We start from the raw sequence: 26,550 nt of genomic DNA, 5'->3' as shown, positions 1-26,550 counted from the left end.
GATGTTAAAAAATTTCTTCTGCAAAAACAACGTTCTACCTTACTCCCCCTTCCCCATATGTCACAACATATCACATTTTGTTATAGCGCCTCCTTCCACTAAAAGCGTTACGTAATTTATGAATGGTCCTTAAGGTCTACGAACCCCTAGGGTGATTGATCACTTTTATATTAGGTATTACTTTTTCTGTCTTCTCGCTCTCTCTTCTCTCTGGGTTTTCAGTAGTTGGCGGGCAGATCTCAGACAGGGTGGCCAGGAATGTTGCCGCCACAGCTTTATTCCAAATGACCCAGACCCGGGCCAAGGGGTCTGTTGGTGATGATACAACAAATAAACATAAAAATACGCAATGGCAATTGTTTGAGCTCACAATTAGCGATTTTATTTATAGTCCAATTATTACATCAGATTGTTGGTGTATATCATGTTACTAATTAGTATATATAATATAGCAAATCTGTACTCATCTCTAAACTGTTTTTTTATAATCTGAACTGGCGTTATAAACATCAATATGGGAATAAAATCTGGCAAAACTAACTTTTTCAACAATGAATCAACCGATTATTATGAGTAGCTACATTTAATTATGGTATTTTGAACGTGAGTTTCAATGTGTTAATGTTCTTGGTGGAGCGAACGTTAATATTTAATTTGGCCCAATTGATAGAGGAGATATTTGTGTGATTTAAAAATGCATACAATAAATATTAAATACAACATTTAAGCATTGTTTTCTTTCTTCAAATAGTTTAAACATCGTCTTTGTGCGTGAGATTTAAGATGGTTTGAATACTTAAACATTTTACAAAATTCTGGATGGAATCAGCTTAAATAGATGAAATGCCATCTTGTAAATAGATGCTGGTAAGCTACCAACAGTCAACACTTCTCTCTTGTTATTTTTGTATCAGAAAAAATACATTTTTTTCTGTTTAAGCAAGAAAAGCTTACTGTTGCAAAACGTAGAAACTTCGTTTCTGTGAAGCCGCTTAACGCTTTATAAACTGCCTTATATCAAATATAGGCGAAGAGACTCATATACCGATCGCCTATTCGTATTACCAAAAAATAAATGTGACGTCTTTTGTGCTTGCACGTTGCGCTTGCCTCGCGCTGAGGAAACTCTATGCTTTGTTATTTTCGATCTCAGTCAGTTGCAGAGTTTGCATCGAGAACGGCTGCTTGGTAATCGGAGTCATTTCCACGACCTGCATCGGAGCTTCGACTGCATCTACTTCAGGAGCTTCGCCCAAAAGCCGAGCCAGGTTACTTTCCTTCCAGCGACCCGAGTTTCCGTTGATTGTACGATCCTCGCAGACGCACAGGAACAAGGTATCCACAACCATCTACAAGAAAATATTTCAATGAAACAATGCAGTTCGATGTGGTGATAATACTGCATATTAACCTCATACAGCGACAGGACAATGTGAGCGATGAAAAATGAAAAGATGGTGATGATTATGACTGGCGCCATGTAGAAGTGTACGTTCGGGTTGTCGCGTAGCAGCAGAATACTGATCACCCCGCACAATGCTGCTACGGCCAATTTTCCTAAAAACAGCACGAAATCGCCGATACCGTTGATGGTTGCTACCTGCAGAGCATTTGTCACCAGTGCATTCCAGGCCTTCGAGATAAGAGAATAATTAGAAATGGGTCAATAGATAATTTACGAATGACGAAATGCGTTCGCTTACAATTTTGGCAGCTGGACAGAAATTGACACTTTCGATTGCAATGACCGTGTAGGCATTATGATTCAGATAGCGGATGAATTTCTCCAGTAGCCAGAAACTACAGATGCAACACTTAAGACAGCAGCTTGCACATTCCGATCCCTCTTGCTGATGTCGTTTCAATCTAAAATAAACATGAATTATGGCAAATACTTTAGCAATTGTTTGAAATGAACTACTTCGTGTATAAATAGGTCAGTATCAAACGGGGAATCTTGAAGATGGTAATGATGAACGATCCTTTTGCAACCGAGCCCAGATGATACTTGATTAGTTTGCCGATAGCTTGCAGAACCGGGGCGTCGGTCGGCTTACGGAAGTACCAGTACGCTACGGCTCCTGCAATAGCTAGCTGCTGGCAGGCGAAAATAAATTCCGTTGTCCAAATCAGTCCAATAATGTAGATCCAGAGCATGTGACGAAGGTAGTCAGCCTCAGGGTATTCAACTAGGTCGAATGCTGGAAATGTCGATATTTATTAACTAATGATCAAGAGCAAACAATTAAACTTATCCTACATTTGTACGTGTTGTTGTTCGCTGGCATGTCCGGCTTTACGTCAGCTTCAGTCTTGTTCGGATTCTCCTTCAATTGAGTGAATGGCAGTAGCGGTCTTACATTGGGGTAATTGGCAGTAGCCAAACAAACAATTACCACTACCCAAAATGTAAGAAATAGAGCCAACGAAATAAAAGCCAGAACCGGGGGTCCTGCTAGTCCGGGGAGTTCAATCATGCACTTGCCAGCCTCTTCAAACAATGCCGCTAAACCACTTAATTTTTCCCGAAGATAGTAAATGATAACCAGCAGTATAATCATTATACATGTAGCCGCTATTGCTAGTACATAGATAGTGGTTTCATTTCGCACCAACTCCTCCAGATACGACAGCTTCGGATCAACATCCATATTGTGTTTCGTCTTGTAGTAACTCCACCATAGTAACGCAGTGATCGCAATACTCGCTACAGCAACAAAAATGCAAATAACCCACGATATAATAGCCGTTAACCAGTGCAACATGGTGATTAGAATTATCGAAAAAACTAAACTGAGCCCACAAATCAGCACAACCGTTGGCCAAGTCTTGTACAAATCGCTGAACACCTGCTGTGCAGCTCCCCAGGAATTGATCAGTGCATACATATCCTTCACATGATGCAGGGGAGCATTTTTCCCAGTCGGTATGCAACGATGAAGCACCGGTTTTGCCTCGTAAACCGGAAACTTCGGACACGGCCCCGCAAACGCAAAGTACTTCGGTCCTGTGGCCTCCTGTGTCGCTAGCAGACTCATGTTGAAATCGTACCGACAGTACTTGCTTCCTCTTTCCTCATAGTACCGATACAGTTCCATAGCATTTTCGATATCCTTTTTGGGGCATTCTTTGACGCAGATCTTCAGCGTCTGCCGGAGTTCCTTTAGATCCAGGAAAAATACGTACGGCTTGTCCAGCGTGTTCATGCCAGACAATGGGAAGTGGGAAAATTTTTCGTTGCTCTCAACGCCACATGTGTTGCCGAAGGAATCGTAGCCATTGATGATACGCAGCGGGTTGCCGTATACGAAGGAGAATACTGCGATCACCAGCTGTGGGGTAAGAGGAAACAGAATTAGAATGTAACGAACGTGTATGATTAGGATTTTCAACACTAATTGTTTCTATGTCGGGTGTAAAATGCGTCACATATGAGTCACGGAATGTTTATAAATTAGATCGTTATATACGGTACTGTGGATGAAGGTATGTATTAAGTCATTTCCTATAGCAATGGAATTGCTAATAAAAAATATCAATTAGATATGCAATGTGAACTTCTCAAGAATTTGTAATTGTGATGTACCACGCCTCAAAAACGTTCCGTACACACTACGGAACAGCACCGGGATCGGTCAATTCAAGGTTGTTGAATCAAATTTCTATTGTAGATTTCTGAACAAGACGACGTGTCATGTCCAAGATACGGTGCATAACAGATCTAATGAGAATGCTGTCTTGGGAACGCATTCAACAGATCGGAAACGACTTGATACAAAGTTTCTGCAACTGATAATTTTACTGATTTTTCTTTAACCTGGCATAAGGCACACAAATGTGACCAACAGGGTATCGCGAACTAATAAATTACAATTACGCTCTGCTGATAAATAAAATACAAATTTCAAGAACGAGTCCAGACCGTATTTCAACCTTTACCAGGCAGTTTACTGGAAATAGTTTTCAACAATACTACCGACGTTAGACCACCAATTGACACTTTTCAATAACCACGCGAAAATTCCGGAGTTTTTCAAGGTACATAAGTATACAGTAAACGTTCAAACAGGTGTTTCTATAAATATCAACAAGTACCATCAGTATTCAATCAATCACTTCCAGTATCCGTCTGCAAAGATCAAGAAATGGAAAAAACTACCGAAAACTAGCGCTTACGTTTAAAAGCCCAACGCATATTAACTACATTTTGTTTTAGTTTTTCTCGTATTCTAATATTTCTTACGATAAGCAACCAACCGGGTGTGGTCAATTTTGCAATCCAAAACAGTTGCTAGCTAACTCATAACAACTGATTACTCTAATCTGATTTTAAACCTGTAATAACTCTGTTTTGTACTTACCAACGCAGCCCAGAATATAACATAAACAATTAGCCAAAATATATCGGTACAGCCTCGCACAGCCGTAGGCTGATGCTGATCATCGCTGGGTTTACTTTCGAAGCACCCCATCACTGACGGTAATACTCAAATCTACTGAGGAATCGCTTTTCGATGCTATTACACTATTTGCAACGTTTTGAGTACTGGACAGTCGTTTCTACTAAATTAGCACCACTTTTTCACTGAAAATTCCATCTGGATGACGCACTTGTCGGGCACTGCCGCTTGTTCACCGTATAAGAGCTGAATATTTGGCACTAATGGTTGAGAGGGTGTTTATTGTTTTGATGGCGTCTTTTTCGGCTTTTCTTTTGCTCGCTCATTCGGCAAAAAGGGCCAAGCGGGGGAAAATACCGTTGAAACGCTTGGCTCTACACGGTAAAATTCACTGTGAAGGCAGCAAAATCATTTCATTCGTGAAGCATGCTATAAAATTATCCTCTATAACACTGTTCCACAAAAAAACCAACTTGATTGCGTTGAAATTGCGATATTTTTTGGAAAACGTTAAAAAATGGCGTTTTCGTTTGTATCGGTAGAAGAACCCTAAGAACAGTTGGTCTCAAAATTGTCCTATATGAAGGATGACGTCCAAATCACCGTTCAACATACGTTCATCGTTGGATCCATGTTACCCGTGTAGTACGTCAGGATCGGTTGTATAGCATCCTTTAGGTGTATGTGAATTATTATATTTCTAAAGCAGATTATTATTGCGGGATCTTGGATTATAATCATTAAAAGTTGGAAATTGTTTATAAAAAGGATGAGTCTAATATTTTATGAATTAAATGCTATCAAAACTTTTCGCATTTTAATTGTCACGACCAACTAAAAACTGAAACCCCAACTAAAAAAATCCGATTCGTTAGTTGGGTTGGGTGACAGATGTCAAAAACTCTCCAAAGGGGATGGTGGTAGTGTAAAATGCATCTGTTCACATCATTGGCTATTGTCTTTTTAAATGTCAAAGTCAATTTGACATGTGATTTTGACATAGCAGCATCTTTTAATCGAGTCGCAACTAACGAATTGGCACTGTATTTTTCGTTTTCAAATTGATTCGAGCAGAAAATGAGGACATACAAACAAAAGTCAAAGAAAGGCGAAACGTTGCCAGAAGCGATAAACGAAGCTGTAGCAGCTGTTCTTTCTGATAAAATAAAATTCGGATGTTTTGCCTTTCTCATATAAAGAAAAGTTTTGCAATCACTGTAAAAATTGATTTTTTGTGCTCGATTAAAATCGATTTTGTATACCATTCGATTCAGTTCGTCGAGATCAGAAAATGTCTGTGTGTGTATGTATGTTTTTTTTATCGAGGGGGAATTTTTTACTTTTTTTTGCCGTGGTACCATCGGATTCTTACTGCAGCTCTTGCTCCAGCAAGCCTACCGACTAAACCTCAACCTTCTGTATCTCCGTATCCTCTTCCTCCCGGGACCACCGTTGAGTATTACTTCGGGAGGAGATTGTGCTCTTTCACCTCTTCTTTCTTAGAGTCCCTCGACTCCTCGACTGCGCCTGTTCACTGTGTGTGTGTTTTATCAATTTATTATCATTTTTTTAGTTTTGTTCTTTTTACCCTCGTAAAGCTTGCAACGTTACCTGTTGCCGTCGCCAACGTCGGAACCCGTCGAGACGTGAACTGATAGAGATACCGAAACGTAACTCGCATCCATTCACCCCCACCCTTGGAGGATTTTTTTAACCGACGTGAAATTGCTTGTTGTTGTTGCCAATTTAATGCTCGTATCTCCGCTGCGCTAAAGCTCCAACAGAATTAATGTTACTGTCATTAGCTTCCAGATGTCCCTGAGCCCGTCGGCTCCCCTGTGTCCGTTGAGTCAGCACGCTATCCAACCCTTGCTACGTAACCGGTCGCCAACATTGGAACCCGTCGAGACGTGAACCGAACTGGAGATGCCGAAACTTGAATCGCATCCCACTTGAATCACAGCCACCCTCGCAGAATTTTTAACCGACGTGAAACTACTTGTTGGTATTGCTAAATTGGTGCTCGTTTCTCGCATACGACTTTCGCCACGCTAGAATCTGTAAGCCATAAGACCTGACTCGCGTCCCTTCACGATCACACTCATAGGGTTTGTAACAGACTTGAACCACTCGCCCACATCTTGCTAGTTGGCGTTGCCAGCTTGCTGTTCTATTCGCCACTTTCTCTGCAGTTCCGACAGTATTAGTGTCACTACGCTGCCGACGGAATTCTATGTGCCCTCGTCCCGACACATCTCTGCCACAATATTCTCTACATTAAACGCTGTGTCAAATCTAGGACAAACGAGGATCACATGCTCCGGCGTTTCCTCGACGTTTATGCACTCCGGACAAAAAGGTGACACAGCGTGTTCGAACCGATGCAGGTACTGTTTAAAACAACCATGCCCAGACAGGAACTGCGTCAGATAGAAGGTCACTTCACCATGCCTCCTATTTACCCAGATCGAGAGAACCGGTATGAGTCTGTGAGTCCACCTTCCTTTTTCCGACGAGTTCTAATCATGCAGTCATTTGGCCATTTAGTCAGCTCTCATTATTTTCCGTATTCCCCTAGTCCCCTTCCGCTTATAGCATTCGTCATCTTCCGCTATGTGTGTGTCATTTAAACTCACACAATTTTCTCAGAGATGGCTGAACCGATTTTCATCATTTCAGTTTTAACTGAAAAGTATAACGCTCCCATAAGCTGCTATTGAATTTTTAGTTGATCCGACTTCCGGCTCCGGAGTAGTTACGGGTTGAAGAGTGCAGTCACACAGCAAATTCCCACATAAACTGGTACAACCATGATGTCCAAATGATGTAAAACATATTAAAATGGGCGTAACATTATTCTAGTTTGCGGGTCTGGATCACTAGTGATCAATCAAAGCAGTTTTTACCCCATTGGCCACCTATTATGGTTCATGATGTCTCCGGGGAGCTCGCCAAGTTCCTAAGCTAATATCACACATACCTCCCAGCGAATTCTCTACCGATTTTTACATACTTGATTTCAAATGAAAGATACAGTAATACCATTGACTGCTGCGGAATTTCATTCGGTTCTGACTCTTGGTTCTGGAGTTACAGGTTGGTAGGTAAGGTTACATTGGAATTTCCCGCAAAAATCGGTACAATCGTAATACCTCAGCTATTGAAATGGTCACCAAATTACTTCGATTCGCACGTCGAGATCACTGATTACCAATCAAACATTCCTTGAATATATTATCCATTATCGACGATTCCGGAAGTCCCGGATTCCGGGCAAATTCCAATTCCAATTAAACTCGCATTGGTTCTTCGGCGATGACTAAACCGATTTTCTCAAACCAAGGAAGGCAAAATATACAGTTGAGTATTGCGTCGCCACCCCCCCCCCCCCTCCTTAACCTTACACTACCCTCCTTCATCAGTCTCCGTCCCTTGGACTGGACCACCCTCACACCCGCATTTCCTTTATCCACCCCGTATACCGAAATAAGATGAAGGATCTCTGATGCACCCTCCACTTCCAAACCCATTCCACTAACATTTAAAAATATTATCACATGAAGATCACATGGAATTTATGCTGATTAAGCTAATTAAATTTTATACATTTTTGTTTAAGGTGAGTCAGTCTCTACTTTCGTGGGATACGTGCTAAATATAATAAGAATGTAATACACATTTCCACAATTTTATTGAACAAAACCTAATGAATCATAGTTTGGATAAATGAGAAAGGTACAATCGCACCACTAGGTGGATTAAAACGAGTTTTTTTTCACTAATATACGTGTATTTGATGAGATTCACTTATTTTAACAAACTCGGCCAACCTACCCCAGCCCTGGGGTTAGTTGGCCGATTTTTCACACCGCATTTGATTGTTAATAGCTTTTTCTCTGATTTTATTCTATGAATTCATATATGTGCTCAAAGGTTGTATCTTCATGACAGCGACAAGTCTAACCAGAATGATGATGATAAAGCGAATCCACCATCAGTGCAAGTGCTACGCCGGTGGCTGCAGTTGCTTTTATCAGCAAAGCCAAACGTTGCTAGCAAACGACTTTCAATTTATTGCTGTATGAAGGGCCAAAAAGGGATGGATCCATAAGCAGAAGTTCTTATGCGCACTCCACAGAGACAATACAATGAATTTCCTTCCGACAATACAATACTGACGTTTGAATAGCGGCATTTGCAATACTTGTTAAGGCACTACCTGATGGTTTGTGTGAGAAAAGCGTCCAACTTACCGTGCCGTAGCAGATAGAAACATCAACAATAACTACATATTTTCGAAGAATTAGGAAGTCAGTGTATCACATCATTATTAGAGACTCTCTAATAATGATGTGATGCACTGAGAGATAGGCGATCCACATAATCTACCTTACCCTACCCAAATAATGGAAAAATGCGTATAACATATGTAATGGACATAGTTCAAATTATGATAATAAAAAGTAATAAAATGCAATTTATCAAATAATAAATAAATGAATAATGTATGAATATAATAAAAAAAAATTATAACATGTAAAGGATTAAACCCGCATCCGATCTTAACGGCTCCACACTACAATACAATCAAGCGTAACGCAAGTAGAAAATTGTTTATTTTAATACGTAAGCAGTACGTAAAATAAAAGGAATATAGCACATTGAAAGTAATACCACAGAGAACAGACATCCATGATCGAACAAATCTAATAATGAAACGTGTGTAAACATTTGAATTAATATACGATGTAACACTAGCGCCACCACACTAACTTATCCCAACTACCCGTTCAATCTATTTCGGAACTGGTTCGGAATCCTAAATGAATGGATTCAGTATATGGAACCTGCCTTAAAGAAGACAACCGATTCCGACTCAATCGGTTGATGCATTTGAGCTGGAATTCATACTGAATCCACTCAGAAGTCCGAACCGGTTTGACTGGGTAGAGGTATAACCGCTGTCAATTCAGTCGAACTCAGCCACTAAAAACATGACAGTAGTGCGCCTGGTGGAGACATCCCAACTACAGTCGAAAACGTTATGAATTTTTACACAAGTGAAGATGGATGTCTGTTCTCTATGTTAATACATGACATCAATATAATAAAATGAGATGACAATGACAATGCACGTGCTGCTCAAATAAAATGTTACTAATACAAAAAGATAGTATACTAGGGTGATGAGCCTATTTTCGCCATGTTTCCATTATCACCCTACCCATTTGTAGTCGTTAGAGCAGTGTCTGCCATCTTTGTTTGAGTCAAATGGTAAAGCAACAATAGGGGCACTCGATTCGATTATTTTAGCAGCACATCACAAGTTGTAGTTTTTTTTTAAATATTTTTACGTTTTCAAGCACGATATAATTACGATCAAAAAGTGTAACCAGAATGAGTACAGAAATCCCGAAAGCAAAACTCGGCCAACCAGCCCCAGTTCTCCCTACATTTTACGCAATCAAATAAAATTACGCATATTTCCGATCAGATAGTGCAAAAATGTAGTGTTTTCGTTCAGTACAATGGAAATCATTTGCATTTGAAAACTGGAAAAATAACTCAGCAGAAATGTTTGAAGCGGTACCCCCGTATTAAAACTTAAGTATTCCAATTCAAGAACTTTCAACACGGGTTCAACGATGGACGTCTTTTAAACGGAAATCCTCAACATTTTTCAGTACTATGCTTGCCACTTGGACAGCACTGCAGTCACTGAAGAGTTTGGCATATTCGTATACACTGATAAAATCAAGTACCCATTAATGCGTAGAAAACTACTCATTTTCAATAAAAGTGGAATAACCCATTAAATGGGTAAAGCGTTTGTACCCATAAATGAGTACAGACCTTATACGTCAACCTGGGTATGTTTCACCCATTATTTTTCGCAGAACTGTTACAACAAAATGCGTAAAAAATACACATTCATGAAATTCGCGCCAGAATTATTTCTGAATTTAAAAAAAAAAACATAAAATAACATTCATTTCACATTATTGTTTCCCTATAAAAGTATAGGAATAACATTCATTTCACATTATTGTTTCCCTATAAAAGTATAGGAATCTAGATAGAAATCCTATTCTAAAACTACTTAACAAAATAAAACCGCCAACTGGATATATTTTTGATGGCTGGATCTTTTGGCTGCTCTAAAAATGCCGAACTGGCACATTTTTTCAACATCCTCAGTAGTCTAAACAGACGTTGTTTTCGGAGCATTGCCGAAATATTCCGTTTCCGCCACGGACTCCGATGCAGGGCGATAATTTGCAGGTTCCACTACGATCCTTAGTTTGCAGGTTAACTCGCTTGAAATAATGCTTAAGAATTTTTCACCCATTATCAAGATCAATATACCCATTGACATTACCTCATCGAGTAGTTGTGAAATGGATAAAAAGTACTCATTGTTAGAAACAAAAAAATACCCATTTTTTGATAGCTCGAATAACTTCCGAAAATGGGCAATTTGAATACATAAAATGGGTAAAGTTTTTTTACCGCGTATATCTGATATGTGCGCCAACCCTGTTCCAAACTCCAAAACATTCCTTCTCATTCATAAACTTCATAAAGGATCTCCCTTGGTTCGGTATAACAGTTATAACAACTGTAGCGTTTTTTGATTACGGTTTCTATCGTGAACACTGAAATTGTGAATGAATTTGCTGTATGCATACGCATAGTAGTGTTGGATAATTTATTTTCCCCATGTGTCATGTTGTTAGATAAGTCGTCAATAATTGTTGTGCTGTTGGTGGATTTTACTTACAGCAGCACTACAGAAAGTCGTGTTTTTATTAATATATTCGAGTGAGCTAAGAAACAAAGTTGTACACTTTGATAATTAATCCGAGTAAACTTGTGCTATTCGAAAAAGTGAGATTGCATTACGATTTCGAAGGAGCCTGTATTTATGGTGTCACATATCTGTAATTGGCACTTTCCTTAGTACTACAGAAAAAAACTCTATCATCGGTAGGAACTATGCCATTCTACAAGTACCTCTTCTCCCCGAAACTCTTCAAAGAGTACGACGGAACAAAGGTGTTTTTTTTGTTAACAATACCACTTAAATCCTATCAACAATCGGTTTTATTTTCCACATCAAATAGGAGGTGTATGAACCAGGACCATTGGAAAAATATGGAGATCAACTGCTGACAGCTGTTAGTAGTCTTGCATGATACGATGAGCTGGCAATTATTACAAAATTATAATTTATTCACTATAATTCTGTATGATACTCATATAATCACTATTCCATAGCTGAATTTGATGTGGAGCTTTGGATACTACACATCGCCGCTGTTAATCACATTCCTCTACCGGCGGGGTTACTTTGTGGCGGATTCCGTCGGTACGTTGGCCAAGTTCACGACCGGCATTGGACTGCTAGTGGCTGTATCCCTGTGCATGCGTGGACTTGGTCGGTCCATGAACTTAGTCTACGTCCGATTCGCCGAGTGTCTCGAGAGCGCCAAACGTAACGAGAAATCCTCGGAGGAGAAGAACCACATTCGAAAGTATGACTTTGACTTCAAACATTGGCCGGTGGACTTTACCGTGACGAACAGTGTGTGAGTATCTATAGGTTGTTCGGGTGCGGTACTCGGGCGGCATATTAATGTGATCCTTATCTACAGACAACGGGTGCAATTGTCTCGTAATAAGCCACTGTGGATCTCATCCTTACCTTGCCAGATTGTAGCTTATTTGGCGATTCATAGTTTTGGTATTCGAATGATATACCCTGGATCGGTACGTTTGGTGCAGAGTTATATCGGTACGTATCGATTTTTACTTTATTTGGCACAAAAAACGTTAATGTACATGATATTCTAGAGCCAATGCTGCTCCAGGGTCGCACTAAGCTGATCACTGAAAACGGCGGCAAACGTAACAAGGTTAAAACGGCAGATGGCAATGAAATCGATACGGTGTTTGTTGACAATCGTAACAAAAGCAGCAATGGTCGTACGTTAGTAATCTGCTCGGAGGGTAACGCTGGTTTCTACGAAATCGGTATCATGTCAACCCCGCTTGATTTGCGATACTCGGTGCTCGGATGGAACCATCCTGGATTTGCAGGAAGTAGTGTCAGTTTGAGCATTTCTGAATCTGAACGGATCGAGGTTCACAAATTAATTTTCTACTTGACAGGGCCGTCCATATCCCGACCAGGATCAGAACGCAGTTGATGCAGTGCTACAGTTTGCGCTTACTGATTTGGGTTTCACACCCGAGAACATCATTTTATATGGTTGGAGTATTGGGGGTTATTCTACGTTGTACGCAGCTTCGCAATATCCGGACGTAAAGGGTGTTATTCTGGATGCCACTTTCGACGACGTACTGCAACTGGCACTGCCTCGGATGCCAGAAAGCGTTTCCAACATCGTAAAGATTGCCGTTAGAGACTATGTAAATCTTAATAACACGGAATTGATCTCGCAGTACAACGGCCCCGTATTGCTAATTAGACGTACAGAAGATGAGATCATTTGCTCGGAGTAAGATATATTTAACTGATAAATGAAGTGAGATTCAACGGGGTTTTTACTATTCCAGAGATGGCAATCTTGGTACGAATCGCGGCAACTTCTTACTAATCAATATGCTTAAACATCGTTTCCCTAATATCTTCAAACCCGAACAAGAAAATCTTTCAAAAGAGATTTTAGCGAAGCCCGTTGAATTCATTAGAAGTGGTAAGCAATCATTATCTAGCCCGGGAAATCACAAAAAGTGTTAAAATCGTCCAACATGGGTTGCATTCTGTACGCCAGCTAATAACAATTCGTTGGATAATAGAAGGGCCCTCGATGGAACATTTTGAAACAGTCTTTTTTTTGGGAAATCTATTAATATTGTAACTATAAAATTTAATTTGAAATTTCGCAGATTCGAATGAACTCTGCCTCTCTCTATTGATGTCCTATTTAACGGATAACGGAAACTCGCGAAGTTATCCCATCGAAATCGGAGAAGATTATACCAGTGAGCAACGAGATTCCATGGCTAAGTTTTTGGTAAGCGATAACAGTTATATTTCTTTTTTCTTCCCCACTCTAACAATCTGGTTGTTTCATTAGATTAAAAAACATCTACACGACTATAAGTCCACTCACTGCACCCCACTTCCCGGTGAGCACTTCCTGTCACCGTGGGAAATTCCAAATGATACCGATTTCGTTTTCACATAAGCCTGAAAGGTTTTCGAAACGCGTCCAAAATATGCCGTACCGCAACACTAGACGATTACGTTCCAGTACTATTCTCAATTGCTAAGGTATAAAAATTAGAAGAAAAAAAAACGAAATTTGGTATAAGGTATGTTTATGTAATGTTTTCAAAAAATTACTATTTGTGGCATTGGGAATAGCGTCAGATACTAAAGTTTCATTCAATGGTGCATATTGGAGAATAGTTTTACTGCGTTCCGCATATTAACTGAAATTAAGCTACTACAGTGGCAATAGAAGCGACACTCTCAACTATTTATTGGTAGATTTTAAGATTGCTTGCAATAGGACTAAAAACATTCACAACTCAATGTTAGCAAGGTATGGATTTCATCGAAAGATAGCGTTAGCGACTGACTTGTTCAATTTCAAACTATATTACCCTCAGAGTCATCGGAATCTACATTACTCATAACATGAACTCTTTTGGGAATCATCGGTATGAGGTCTACGGCGATTAATAGAACCGAAACTATGAAGAGGATCTTCAGATGAAATATTTTTGTGATTGAACATTTTAAAATGTGGCCCAAGAATAGTTTGAAAGAAAGAATATAAATCAGTAATACACTATTTAGAAGCTTGACCATGTTTTTTTTTTCTGAAATGCGAAACTTAAGAAATACTCGTCGTAGTTATTAATTTAAAATTCCTTACAGGAGCAGAAATCATCGACTGATCCCGTAGCAAGTCCAGAATCTCTCTAGTCTACCATCAATCGAACGTATGAAGGGTCAAGAAAATTGGTCAGCCTGGATGTTCGCTGTCGATGCGTATTTGGAGGTAGAGAGCTTTCGGCAGCGGTGAAGCCTGTCCCGAATGCAGACGGAACGGTACCAGCCGTTGACCAGCGGAAATGTGCAATAGTTCGTGCGAAAGAAGTGAGAACAGCTCGTGAAGTGTGGGAGACGAAACTGGATGCGGCATTCGAAGATAATGACCTAGCGTGGCGAGTGGATTTCCTCAACATTTTTCGTCAGGTGAAAATATGGATAGCTATGGAAGATCCTCGAACTCGAAGCCCACGTGTTCCGGTGCCTCTTGCACATTTACACACTCCGGGCAAAGGAGTAACGAAGCATGTCCCAACCAGACGTAGCCATGTCCGGAGAGAACTGCGTCATATGCTAGTTCACCACTCCATGCTTGCTATGCACATTTGGGACAATCGGTGAGTGCACCTTCCATTCTCTGCGTTATTCCATTCTTCCATTTTTGTTGAATTGTTCCCGTCCGGATTTTTGTGTGGAGACTTTTGAAATCCCGTGATGTTTCCCGCGGTTGGATTTACACTTCATGAAAGCTGTCACTTTTGTGAAGACTTATTTCCCGCCACGAGATTTGAAATCCCGAGCTCCATTTAAAATACACAGGGACCCAAATCCCGTTGCACGTTTCCCGAACTGTAAACTAGCCTTTTGGAATTTTTAGCGACTCATTTGTTGTTCGGCTGTGTGAAGGCTCGCAGGACGGTAGCCAATAGTGAGCACGCTCAATCGTCCACCATTGCGTTTTTTTGTTCACCGAAATAAGGAGTGTGTCGATTGTATAGTTCGACGTGAAGCGGCATAGTTCCAGAAGCAGAATCTCTAGTGAATTCGGTTCAAGCCCACCTCAGAATCCAGACATCGGCTGCATGAGAGTGAACAGTGGCCAATGTGCTGAAACGTGTGGCCACTAATAACTGTTTCGGATATCCAAAGCGTACCACGCATTGAAACCTTTAGACACGCCACACGAGTGCGGTTTCTTCAAGGCACACCTGTACTTCCGAAGGAGTATCCACGTCGAATTACGCGCACGATGTCTTATCACAGATCTAGCACCGGAACATCGATCGTACCGGCGACGTGCGAATGGGTATCCTGCATAAGTCCGTGATGTCAGCAACAATCGGGTGAGCGTGCACACTATCATACTATTTCACTTGCCACTGCATGCCGGTTGGATCATTTCATTCATCTCTTAGATTTGGGCTAATAATGCCAACTACATTTTCCTACAAGTTCAGTGCAGCAGTCCAGGTCGAAACGCCATACCTCGGTTTTGATGATGTGACACCCACCAGGAAAGATCTCTCCTAGGCAGTTCCAGTATTAACACTGTTGTACATCATATTCCACAGTGCTAGGCCGAGTATGGAGCCCTAAGCTACCCCCACTTGACCCTAATCGGCATCTTTCACATGATCGTATCGTAGACCAGCACTCGGTTTTGAAGGTGGCTTCTCTGAACCTTGCACAGGTGGCGTAGTTGAACGCATCCTTCACGTCGATCATTATCACGACACAGTAGCGATTACCCGTTCTCTGTTGCTTCGATGCCTTCTCCGTGCTCGCGATGACTGTGCGAATTACATCCACCGTCGAGATACCTTTCCGGAATGCGAACTGCCTCTGCGATAGCCCGTTCTCACTATTCGCGTAGCTCGCCAACCTGTTGAGGATGACGCTTTTCATAGAAGTTGTTAAGGTTTGGATACCGCCCGGACCGGGAGCTTTGTTCTTCTTCAGTCTTTTTGCCACTGTAAGGAGCTCGTCGTTGCAGACCCGCTTGCCACCAATTTTTCCACCATCTGCATCGACGTACGGTGTAGGTGGCCTTGCGGTTGGGTAATACTTTGGGAAGAGGCCCTCCACGATAATCTTCAATTTATCAGCGCACTTTTCGTCATATGGCATTGTTGGATCCTTAGGGTTGGCGACTGCTCTGCACTGTTACAATTAGCAGGTGGACTTGCTCAGCACAATCTCAAGTTTAAAATCGGTTGTGGTAGCTCGGAATGTCACCTTAGGCTCTTATCTGATTACTTCAGATCTTATTCTCTGAACGTGTATTCTGGCTTTTCTGCAGGCAGCACAGAGGGTGTTCCACCAATACGCCGGATGCTCTTCGGAGTTGGAGCGATGCTGTCTGCTTCAACAAAAATATCCTTGTCGAAGTCCTTTATTTTCCACTTCCGCTCGCCAGTCCTCACTCTCGGCGTTACCGTACAATTTCGCCACCAAATGATGTAGTGGATCGCTTGGTGGTCACTATGTGTGTACTGCTCACTAACTAGCCAATTAATCATTCGTTTTCGAGCTCTCCATCGAGACAGAGGTTGTTTTTTCTAGTCCGTAGTGCTGTGTGAGGCGATAAAGAATAGTGTTAATCCGCATTCAAGGTTATTTTGCCAGTTCGGTTCGGTCCTCAGTCTTTTGTTCGCGTGTGAGGATTAAACAATAGCCAGCTATATAAGCTGGATCGGTTCGTCGTTGGACACCAGTTTAAAGCTAAGTGTTTTTTGTCTTTTGTAACACATTTATTGCTTTCTTTCGTCTGCGCGGGCGCTGACCCCGTGCGTTGACGTTTTCTATGGTTCCCTCTCCGGATGGTCAAATGGAAGTTGAATCGGGTTCAACTTGTAAGACTCCCCCCCGGCCCAAATGCTATCCAGAACTCTCAACTGGTCCATTTGTGGTCTTCTTTCGGCCCAACACTAAATCACTGAATCTTCTTCAGATTTCTAGAGACCTGACGGAACGGTTCTCGGCTGTGACCGAAATTTCAAAGGTCCGCTCGGACAAGATAAGGGTGTTGCTAGCCAACTCAAAGCAGGCAAACGATATTGCTTGCTGTGAGCACTTTACGCGGGATTATAACGTGTATATTCCGGCGGTAAGAGTACAATCCGAAGGCGTCGTAACCGATGAGAGTTTGACGTGCGAGGATCTGCTGAAGTACGGGGTTGGCCGATTCAGAGACCGCTTACTTCAGCCAGTTAAAATACTTGAGTGCAAACGTTTGCACTCAGTAGTAGTTGCGGGGGATGGTTCAAAAACGTACCCCCAATCAAACTCTTATCGGGTGACCTTCGCTGGTACCGCTTTGCCAAATTTCGTCCTCTTGCACAGGGTTCGTCTGCCTGTGCGTCTGTTTGTGCCGCGGGTCATGAATTGCACAAAGTGTAAACAACTGGGTCACACAGCCACCCATTGTAGCAATAAGGCCCGCTGTGGAAAATGCGGGGAGAATCATCTAGATGATTCGTGCAGTAGGCAAGCCGAAAAGTGTCCTTACTGTGCGGAGAGTCTGCATGATATCTCGGCATGTCCCGCGTACAAACTACGCGGGGATAAACTGAAACGTTCCCTTGCGGGACGATCCAAACATTCTTTCGCAGAAATGTTAAAGAATGCTACGCCACCATCCTCAGCAAACATCTATACTCACTTGCCTCCTGACGAGGGCGAGGCTGGTAACCCACAAGAGGGAACATCTACCAGGGTGCCTAGAATTTATAGGAAGAGGAGGAACATTTCCTCTCGTAAAGTTCCTTGTAAAGGCCAGAAGGTGTCCCTTGAGGGGGCTCCGAAAGTCACATCTATTGGAAGTGTTGCAACCAAACCGAAGCAATTAGCTCCTGGTCTCGGAGGATTAAGCTCAGAGGAGTTCCCAGCACTTCCAGGAACATCAAAAATCCCAAGTGTTCCTTTGTTTCAGTTCGAGAGTAATCACAGCACTGGAATTATAAAACTCTCGGACATAGTGGAGTGGATAATAAAAACTTTCAATATTACTGATCCTATTAAAAGTCTTATGTTAGCTTTTCTCCCTACAGTGAGAACATTTTTGAAGCAGTTGACTGCTAAATGGCCCCTCCTCTCAGCGATTGTATCCTTCGATGGCTAACTCATCGAACGAGGTCACGGATTTGATCACTGTTCTACAGTGGAATTGCAGAAGTATCATCCCGAAAATCGATTCCTTCAAAATTTTAATAAATAATTTGAGTTGCGATGCATTTGCATTATGTGAAACTTGGTTAACTTCCGACATCGATCTCAACTTCCACGACTTTAATATTATTCGCCTGGATCGAGACACCCCTTATGGAGGAGTGCTTTTGGGGATCAAAAAGTACTATTCCTTCTACAGAATTAACCTTCCCTCGATAACAGGTATTGAAGTTGTCGCTTGTCAAGTAACAACCAAAGGCAAAAGCCTTTGCATAGCTTCCATATATATTCCCCCCAACACCGCGGTTGGGCACCGACGGCTACAAGACATCTTAGAATCCCTGCCAGCACCGCGACTAGTTTTAGGAGACTTTAACTCTCACGGTACAGCATGGGGTTGCCTCTATGATGATAACCGGTCTTCCTTAATTCAGGATCTTTGCGATAACTTCAATTTGACAATTTTAAACACGGGTGAAATGACACGGATTCCTGCTCCTCCAGCGCGCCCGAGCGCCTTAGACTTGTCCCTTTGCTCAAAATCGCTGCGGTTAAATTGCACGTGGAAGGTAATTCCTGATCCCCACGGCAGCGACCATCTGCCGATTGTAGTCTCAATCAATAACGGTTCAAGGCCATTAAAATCAATCAATATTTCGTATAACCTCACACGAAATATCGATTGGAAGAGCTATGCTGCCGCGATATCCGACAACATCGAATCTACCCAAGAACTTCCTCCGGAGGAAGAGTACAGCTTTTTGGCTGGCTTGATTCTCGACAGCGCGAATCAAGCTCAGACTAGGCCAGTACCCGGCGCGAACATGCAAAAACGTTCTCCCAATCCCTGGTGGGATAAAGAGTGCTCAGACATGTACGCAGAGAAGGCCGCCGCGTTTAAGACCTTCCGGAACGACGGGTTACCCGCTAGTTTTCGACAGTACGCGACGTTAGACAAGCGAATGAAGAGTTTGATGAAAGCCAAAAAACGCGGTTATTGGCGCCGGTTCGTCGACGGATTAACGAGAGAAACATCGATGAGCACTCTTTGGGGAACAGCCCGACGTATGCGAAATCGAAACAGTACTAATGAGAGCGTGGAATATTCAAACCGTTGGATATTCGATTTCGCCAAGAAGGTTTGTCCGGATTCCGCCCCGGCACAGAAGATTTACCGCGCCGCGTCTCCTCACGATAGCGCGAACGAAACACCTTTTTCGATGGTGGAGTTCTCACTTGCTCTCTTGTCGTGTAACAATAAAGCTCCAGGGCCAGACAGAATCAAATTCAACTTGTTGAAGAATCTGCCTGACTCTGCCAAGAGACGCTTGTTGAACTTATTTAATAAGTTTCTCGAGGCTAACATTGTCCCACTCGATTGGAGACAAGTGAAGGTCATCGCCATCCAAAAACCAGGAAAACCAGCCTCCGACCACAATTCGTACCGTCCGATCGCAATGCTATCCTGTATCCGGAAGTTGTTCGAGAAAATGATCCTATCCCGCCTCGACAATTGGGTTGAAGCAAATGGCTTACTGTCAGATACACAATTTGGTTTTCGCAAAGGCAAAGGGACGAACGATTGTCTTGCGTTGCTCTCAACTGAAATTCAAATGGCCTATGATAGCAAAGAGCAGATGGCATCAGTGTTCCTAGATATTAAGGGGGCTTTTGATTCAGTTTCGATCAACATTCATTCAGAGAAGCTGTACCACTTGTTGTCGGAAAAGCACATGCATTTTTCGCATGGTGACTTATCGACATCACGATTTAGCTACATGGGCCTTCCCCAGGGCTCATGTCTAAGCCCCCTTTTATACAATTTCTATGTCAACAACATTGATGAATGTTGACAATTCCTGCACGTTAAGGCAACTTGCAGACGATGGCGTGGTGTCTGTTACGGGACCCAAAGCTGTCGATCTACAAGGACCATTACAGAATACCTTGGACAATTTGTCTGCTTGGGCTATTAAGCTGGGTATCGAATTCTCCACGGAGAAAACTGAGCTAGTTGTATTTTCAAGGAAGCGTGAACCAGCACAACTACAGCTTCTATTAATGGGTCAAACTATCGCTCAGGTCTTCACAGTAAAATATCTAGGGGTCTGGTTCGACTCGAAAGGTACTTGGGGATGCCATATTCGGTATCTGAAACAGAAATGCCAACAAAGGATCAACTTTCTTCGTACAATAACCGGAACATGGTGGGGTGCCCACCCAGGAGACCTAATTAGGTTGTATCAAACAACGATACTGTCGGTAATGGAATACGGATGCTTCTGCTTTCGCTCCGCCGCGAACATACATTTCATCAAACTCGAAAGAATTCAGTATCGTTGTTTGCGTATCGCCTTAGGGTGCATGCAGTCGACCCATACGATGAGTCTCGAAGTGCTGTCGGGCGTTCTCCCGTTGAAAAATCGATTTTGGGAACTCTCATATCGATTGCTCATTCGATGCGATATCTTGAACCCGGTCGTGATTGAAAATTTCGAAAGGCTTGTTGAGCTCAATTCTCAGACCCGTTTCATGTCCCTGTACTTTGACTACATGGCGCAGAATATTAACCCTTCTTCTTACAATCCCAACCGTGTGCATTTCATAAATACTTCTGAATCTACTGTTTTCTTCGACACATCCATGAAAGACGAGATTAGTGGAATTCCGGACCACATACGCCCACAAGTGGTTCCAAACATTTTTTTTAATAAATTCCGAGAAGTCGACTGTTCTAAGATGTTTTATACTGACGGATCAAAACTCGAAGGATCCACTGGCTTCGGTATTTTCAATCAAAAGTTCACCACCTCCTACAAACTCAGTGACCCTGCTTCAGTTTACGCCGCAGAACTAGCTGCCATTCAGTACACTCAGGTTTTTTTTTACGCGGGGGATACGAGCCGCGTAAATGAAAACCGCGTAAATTTCAAAATCCGCGTAAATGAAAACCGCGTAAATTTCAAAATCCGCGTAAATGAAAACCGCGTAAATTTCAAAATCCGCGTAAATGAAAACCGCGTAAATTTCTAAATCCGCGTAAATGAAGACCACTTAAATTTAAGAATCCGCGATAAAGGGAACCTCATTGATGGATACCGCGTAAATTCCAAAATCCGCGTAAATGAAAACCGCGTAAATTTCAAAAACCGCGTAAATGAAAACCGCGTAAATTTCAAAATCCGCGTAAATGAAAACCGCGTAAATTTCAAAATCCGCGTAAAAAAAAACCGCGTAAAAAATACCGCGCAAAAAAAAACCGCGTAAAAAAAACTTGAGTGTATACCCTTGGAGTCATTGAAACATTACCCGCAGGCCATTACTTCATCGTTTTGGATAGCCTCAGTTCCATTGACGCTATTCGCTCGATGAAACATGGAAAGCACTCCTCGTATTTTTTGGGGAAAATACGGGAGCTACTGAGTGCTTTATCTGACAACTCTTTCCAGATTACCTTGGTATGGGTCCCTTCTCATTGCTCCATTCCGGGCAATGAGAAGGCAGACTCCTTAGCTAAGGTGGGTGCCTTAGAAGGAGACGTTTACGAAAGACCAATTTGCTTCAGCGAATTTTTCAGTATTACTCATCAGAGAACCCTCGAAAGTTGGCAAACTTCGTGGAGCAGTGGAGAGCTGGGAAGGTGGCTACATTCGATAATCCCTAAGGTATCGACGAAACCTTGGTTCAAGGGGATGGATGTGGGTCGTGACTTCATTCGTGTGATGTCCCGACTCATGGCAAACCATTACACGCTGGATGCACATCTCCGGCGTATTGGGCTCGTGGATAGTGGTATCTGCGCTTGTGGCGACGGCTATCACGACATCGAGCACATTGTCTGGGCGTGCACCGAGTACAGTTCCGCTAGGTCTCGGCTAATGGATACCCTGCGGGCCCGAGGAAGACCAACCAACGTCCCGGTTCGAGATGTGCTGGCAAGCCGCGATGTCCTCTATATGTCCCTTATATACACCTTTGTGAAAACCATCAATATACAAGTCTAACTGCCCCTTGTTATTTTCCTTATCATTCTCAGAACCCTCTTCCACCTGTATCAAAGCATCTGTATCGAATGAGCCAACAAACACGGGACCTACGGCACGAACATAACACGCTTAACTCGAAATGTAGCCGATCCACATCTGAGCCGTACTACGAAATCGTTTGGAAAAACCCCTGCCATCTTGAGGAGGACCACCCGGCGTCCCAGTACATGATTCCCCTGATGAAGGCCACCCGAGTTTGTGATCCACCCGTTGATCTCACGATGCCTGAAACTGAAATAATTTTCTCTCCCTGCCATCTTTGTCTACCCTCCCTCCCCTGACTCTTATACCCAGAAGTAACACCCCTACCCCTCCCCCCCCCCAATATCATCACGAAGCATTTAGCTCTTCTTGTCTCTTCTAGTTTTAACTATTATATTATATAATCTCGTTGAAAATGCCCAACTCTACTACCCACAAAAATAACTATAATTACGAATCTTTACAAAATTCAATCATGCCCTCTAGTTATTCCTAGTTTTAAGTTAGTCGTAAAAAATTGTCCCCCTTAGTTAAACATTATTTGCTCCAATAATCTCACTGATAAAAATGTCAAACCATATTGCCACAAAAACTAAATGACCCCCCTAATCTTACGAAAATAATATTATCCCCTTGTGTAGATATATAAGATAGCTATAAAATCGCATTAGTTTCATTTTAAAAAAATCAATATGTAATCCCCTAGTTTTAAGCAATTTAAAATGTAAAACAAAACAAAATTGGCACCTTTAAGCTAACGCAACGTGCCTTATCAAATAAACGATTTGAATAAAAAAAAAATAGCCAATTAATGCTATTCATCAGCGACGGACTACAGAACGTTACATCGATGATGGATTCCCAACCATCTTCACGTAATGTGCTGGCGGAAACTTCGTTGTACAGCCTTACATCCAGCTTCGCCGGAGCTACTAACAAGCTGTAACCTCTTACGTTGATGAGCCTGCTACCCGAGTCTATGACCCAAGCGTTGAAGTCTGCCAACTACCAAAACAACCGGCATTCGTCCGGTTAACGAGTTGGTTAGTACGTCCAGTATCCAATTGCTCTAGTGTCCACCTAGGGGACCTATAACATACCGTTGATCTTGGAGATCACGAAGCCTTCTATACACTATTGGACAGGGGAACCGCCCATCACTTGGATTGCCTTCATTCCAGTCACCGTTATAAAAAAGAACTTGAGTACCACAACAGTTGCCGTGCCATGTCGCAATGATTTAGATCAGTGATTCTCAACCTGGGGTCCGCGGACCCCTAGGGGGCCGTGAAGTCGTTGTTGGGGGTCCGCGAACAAAAATGTATTTACCCAGTGCATATTGAAATTTCAAGTCTTGTTTCCTAACAAACTGAAAATAACATTTTGATAGCATGCAAAATTGATGTTTATTCGTGGGGGTCCGCAGCAACCCAGGGTGATTTCTAAGGGGTCCGTCTCCGCTAGTCGATTGAGTGCCTCCACACGGGAATCGTCAAATTGGACGGCTGATCCGGATGAATTGACACCTCGGCAGATCTGTCATACAACGAGGACGAGCGGGCAAGAAACAGTAGCTATTGAGAAAACCACGAGCGATTAATACAAAAGAAGAAATGCGGGCGGTTGCTCGGCTATCTACGCAAGCTGTCCTTCAAAGTTAGCTTCTTTCTCCGAGCAGCCTAGATAAGCCGTGTAGTGTCGGTAGTGGTTCAACCGGCTAAAAATTACTCTACGGGCCACCTGTTAGGGTGGTAAAAACCCTCCAAACAGGGAACCCCAAATCCATAGTAGCATGCGACCCGTGCTATGGTTAAAATTGTTGAGTGGGTTTAAAATATTCTCAATAATGTTCGACGTTATTTTGCCGGATTTTTGTTGGCTGAGGGTTTGTTGAGACTTTCGGCTGATGGTAGTTCGGTGAAGTTTTGCTGGGTTTCGATTATCAAATAGGCCGTGTGGCATTGTGCCAAGAATTGAGCTACTGGATTTCCGCTCCCATGTTGCAGGAGGTGACTGAAAACTGGTGTAGTTCCCAAGGCCAAAGTGTAGTTCCGTGTCAATGACTTAGTGGCTTGAGCGATTGTACGTCGATTCCCGGTTTACCATTTCCCGGAAAACCATTTTCTGGAATGTCATTTCCCAGAAAACCATTTCCCGGAATGTACCATTTCCCGGAAAACCATTTCCCGGAATGTACCATCTCCCAGAATATCATTTCCCGGAATGTACCATTTCCCGGAATACTATTTCCCGGAATGTACTTTTTCTCGGTCATTATTTATACTATTGAAATCTAAAGTAAACATGTAATTTGAACTTTAAGAACAAATCCAGAGCTATGTTGACTTACATGTGGGTAATTCCACGCGAAGTGATAAAAAAAAGATGCAAACTTGAAATCGACCTTCACGGATTTGAACCAAATTTGAAAGAATTGTTCATCTAGGGCCAATATATAAAAACCCAAATTTTTGTGTCAATTGAACCACCCCTCGGGTCATGGGAGCACCCCCCGTTATGGTAAATTGCCAAAACACTTGATTTTCTTTTGATCATATCTCCGGTTCTATTTACTCTAGAATCAAACCGTGGCTTTTGAAGAAAATTGTTCAAGGAGTCTAGAAATAATATTATTTTTTGCCGGCAGTGCTGCCAACTATGCGATTTTTTCAGTTAAATATTTAAAGTTAGTTTTTCTCTCAATACATATACACTCAGGCAAGCATGGGAAAATTCGTTCACTCGCGCGACTGTTGCTAACTGTGGATCACAAAGTAGTCAAAATTTTGTGCTCACTAATTAACCATAATCAACGCATGAAGGGAGAAGTCAAATAACTTCAGAGCAGGTCACTAGATGGGCAAACTGCGAATCAAAAGTGAAACTTAAAAAATTTAAGAGCAGCGTCAATTCTTCGCTCGTGAATGTTTGTCACGTAGCTTCGCGAAGCTCACAAAGGTTTCTTCATGCATGATTAAAACATAGTACCTATTTTTGCACTGGATTTTTTTGCTGACAGATCGCGTTATGGGTAGTTTTGTGATACACTACTAGCAATTTGATCTACTGAAGGTCCTTGCGGCCTATTTGTTAGCAGTGCATTGTTGCAAATTTTTAAAACCATTGATTATCAGCTAGTTTTAAAATAGTATATGGTTTTCCAAGTATTAATTATATTGTGCGTATATGAAAATGAAATAAAACTGTATAATGAAAATCCTATGCAAACCGCGAACCGCTCGAGAAGAGCTTCGCGAACGAAGCCATCCGCGTTGGGGAAGGAAACAATTAAAACACAACTGATGTGCTTCTTCGTTGGTTGTTATAGCTTTGAATCGCATGTGTCCGTAACGACAGGTTGCTAGGTATCATTTTCGAAGCTAACAGAATGCATCACAACTGAAGAAAGCTTGCTTGCGAAGCGCGAACGATCGGTTCACGATGCGATTTTTCCCATGCTTGCACTCAGGATTTTTTTACGCGGGGGATACGAGCCGCGTAAATGAAAACCGCGTAAATTTCAAAATCCGCGTAAATGAAAACCGCGTAAATTTCAAAATCCGCGTAAATGAAAACCGCGTAAATTTCAAAAACCGCGTAAATGAAAACCGCGTAAATTTCAAAAACCGCGTAAATGAAAACCGCGTAAATTTCAAAATCCGCGTAAATGAAAACCGCGTAAATTTCAAAATCCGCGTAAAAAAAACCGCGTAAAAAATACCGCTCAAAAAAAAAACCGCGTAAAAAAAACTTGAGTGTATTTTAATTTTGAAAATTTTAATGCCATCGCGTTCCTCAGACATTTTTACATAAAAAACACTTATCTTCCCAATATAATATGTGCGTATCCTGAGATAGGGTGATGAGCCTATTTTCACCATACTAAGCAAGGTGCCTCACTAATTCGATAATTTCTTGCCTTACAATCAATAGAATGCGTAAAATTTGACATCAACCGCTTTGCTTCGTTGTTAAGAACCAATATAATAACACAAATGCGTTGAAAACAGTAAAATTCTCGTGTTTGAGCACAATGAAAACTCAAATCGAGTGCCCCTATTGCTGCGCTACCATTTGACTCGATGCGTTGAACAAAGATGGCAGACACTGCTCTAACCAACGGCTTCAAATGGGTAGGGTGATAATA

The 26,550-nt window shown here is 42.0% G+C and overlaps 2 protein-coding genes across 3 annotated transcripts; one reads left to right on the top strand and one right to left on the bottom strand.

The window, feature by feature from the left end:
• Window positions 1-356: 356 nt before the first annotated feature.
• LOC131689937 (choline transporter-like 1) lies at window positions 357-4,713 on the bottom strand. The gene is made up of 6 exons (XM_058975332.1): window positions 4,362-4,713; window positions 2,261-3,332; window positions 1,922-2,201; window positions 1,704-1,866; window positions 1,412-1,633; window positions 357-1,349 (listed from the first exon to the last, which is right to left on the bottom strand). Exons 1-6 carry the CDS (start codon window positions 4,470-4,472, stop codon window positions 1,128-1,130), a joined length of 2,070 nt encoding a protein of 689 aa, XP_058831315.1. The 5' UTR covers window positions 4,473-4,713; the 3' UTR covers window positions 357-1,127.
• A 6,365-nt stretch (window positions 4,714-11,078) lies between these two features.
• LOC131689940 (phosphatidylserine lipase ABHD16A) lies at window positions 11,079-14,240 on the top strand. 2 transcript variants are annotated; one of them, XM_058975335.1, is made up of 9 exons: window positions 11,079-11,456; window positions 11,525-11,578; window positions 11,679-11,989; window positions 12,056-12,195; window positions 12,255-12,508; window positions 12,573-12,922; window positions 12,981-13,120; window positions 13,314-13,441; window positions 13,505-14,240. In XM_058975335.1, the coding sequence occupies exons 1-9, from the start codon at window positions 11,397-11,399 to the stop codon at window positions 13,613-13,615; spliced, it is 1,548 nt and encodes a 515-aa protein (XP_058831318.1). In that variant the 5' UTR covers window positions 11,079-11,396; the 3' UTR covers window positions 13,616-14,240. The 2 variants fall into 2 exon arrangements, with proteins under 2 accessions (XP_058831318.1, XP_058831319.1); XM_058975336.1 differs by lacking the exon at window positions 11,079-11,456 and having other exon boundaries at window positions 11,545-11,608.
• Window positions 14,241-26,550: the final 12,310 nt, after the last annotated feature.

This window comes from Topomyia yanbarensis, chromosome 3 (genome assembly GCF_030247195.1).
Source record: "Topomyia yanbarensis strain Yona2022 chromosome 3, ASM3024719v1, whole genome shotgun sequence".
NCBI classification, from domain to species: Eukaryota; Metazoa; Arthropoda; class Insecta; order Diptera; family Culicidae; genus Topomyia; species Topomyia yanbarensis.
This window is presented reverse-complemented; position numbering and strand designations above follow the sequence as displayed.

What these genes read in the sequence shown, in the direction of transcription:
- LOC131689937 (XM_058975332.1), bottom strand. Translation starts at nt 4,472, where the DNA reads ATGGGGTGCTTCGAAAGTAAACCCAGCGATGATCAGCATCAGCCTACG. An exon ending in TCTGTCCAGCTGCCAAAATT is followed by an intron (nt 1,634 to 1,703) that starts GTAAGCGAACGC and finishes CTTATCTCGAAG; the next exon opens with GCCTGGAATGCACTGGTGAC. An exon ending in TTGTCCTGTCGCTGTATGAG is followed by an intron (nt 1,350 to 1,411) that starts GTTAATATGCAG and finishes ATTTTCTTGTAG; the next exon opens with ATGGTTGTGGATACCTTGTT.
- LOC131689940 (XM_058975335.1), top strand. Translation starts at nt 11,397, where the DNA reads ATGCCATTCTACAAGTACCTCTTCTCCCCGAAACTCTTCAAAGAGTAC. An exon ending in GAGATCAACTGCTGACAGCT is followed by an intron (nt 11,579 to 11,678) that starts GTTAGTAGTCTT and finishes ACTATTCCATAG; the next exon opens with CTGAATTTGATGTGGAGCTT. An exon ending in TTTGGTGCAGAGTTATATCG is followed by an intron (nt 12,196 to 12,254) that starts GTACGTATCGAT and finishes ATGATATTCTAG; the next exon opens with AGCCAATGCTGCTCCAGGGT.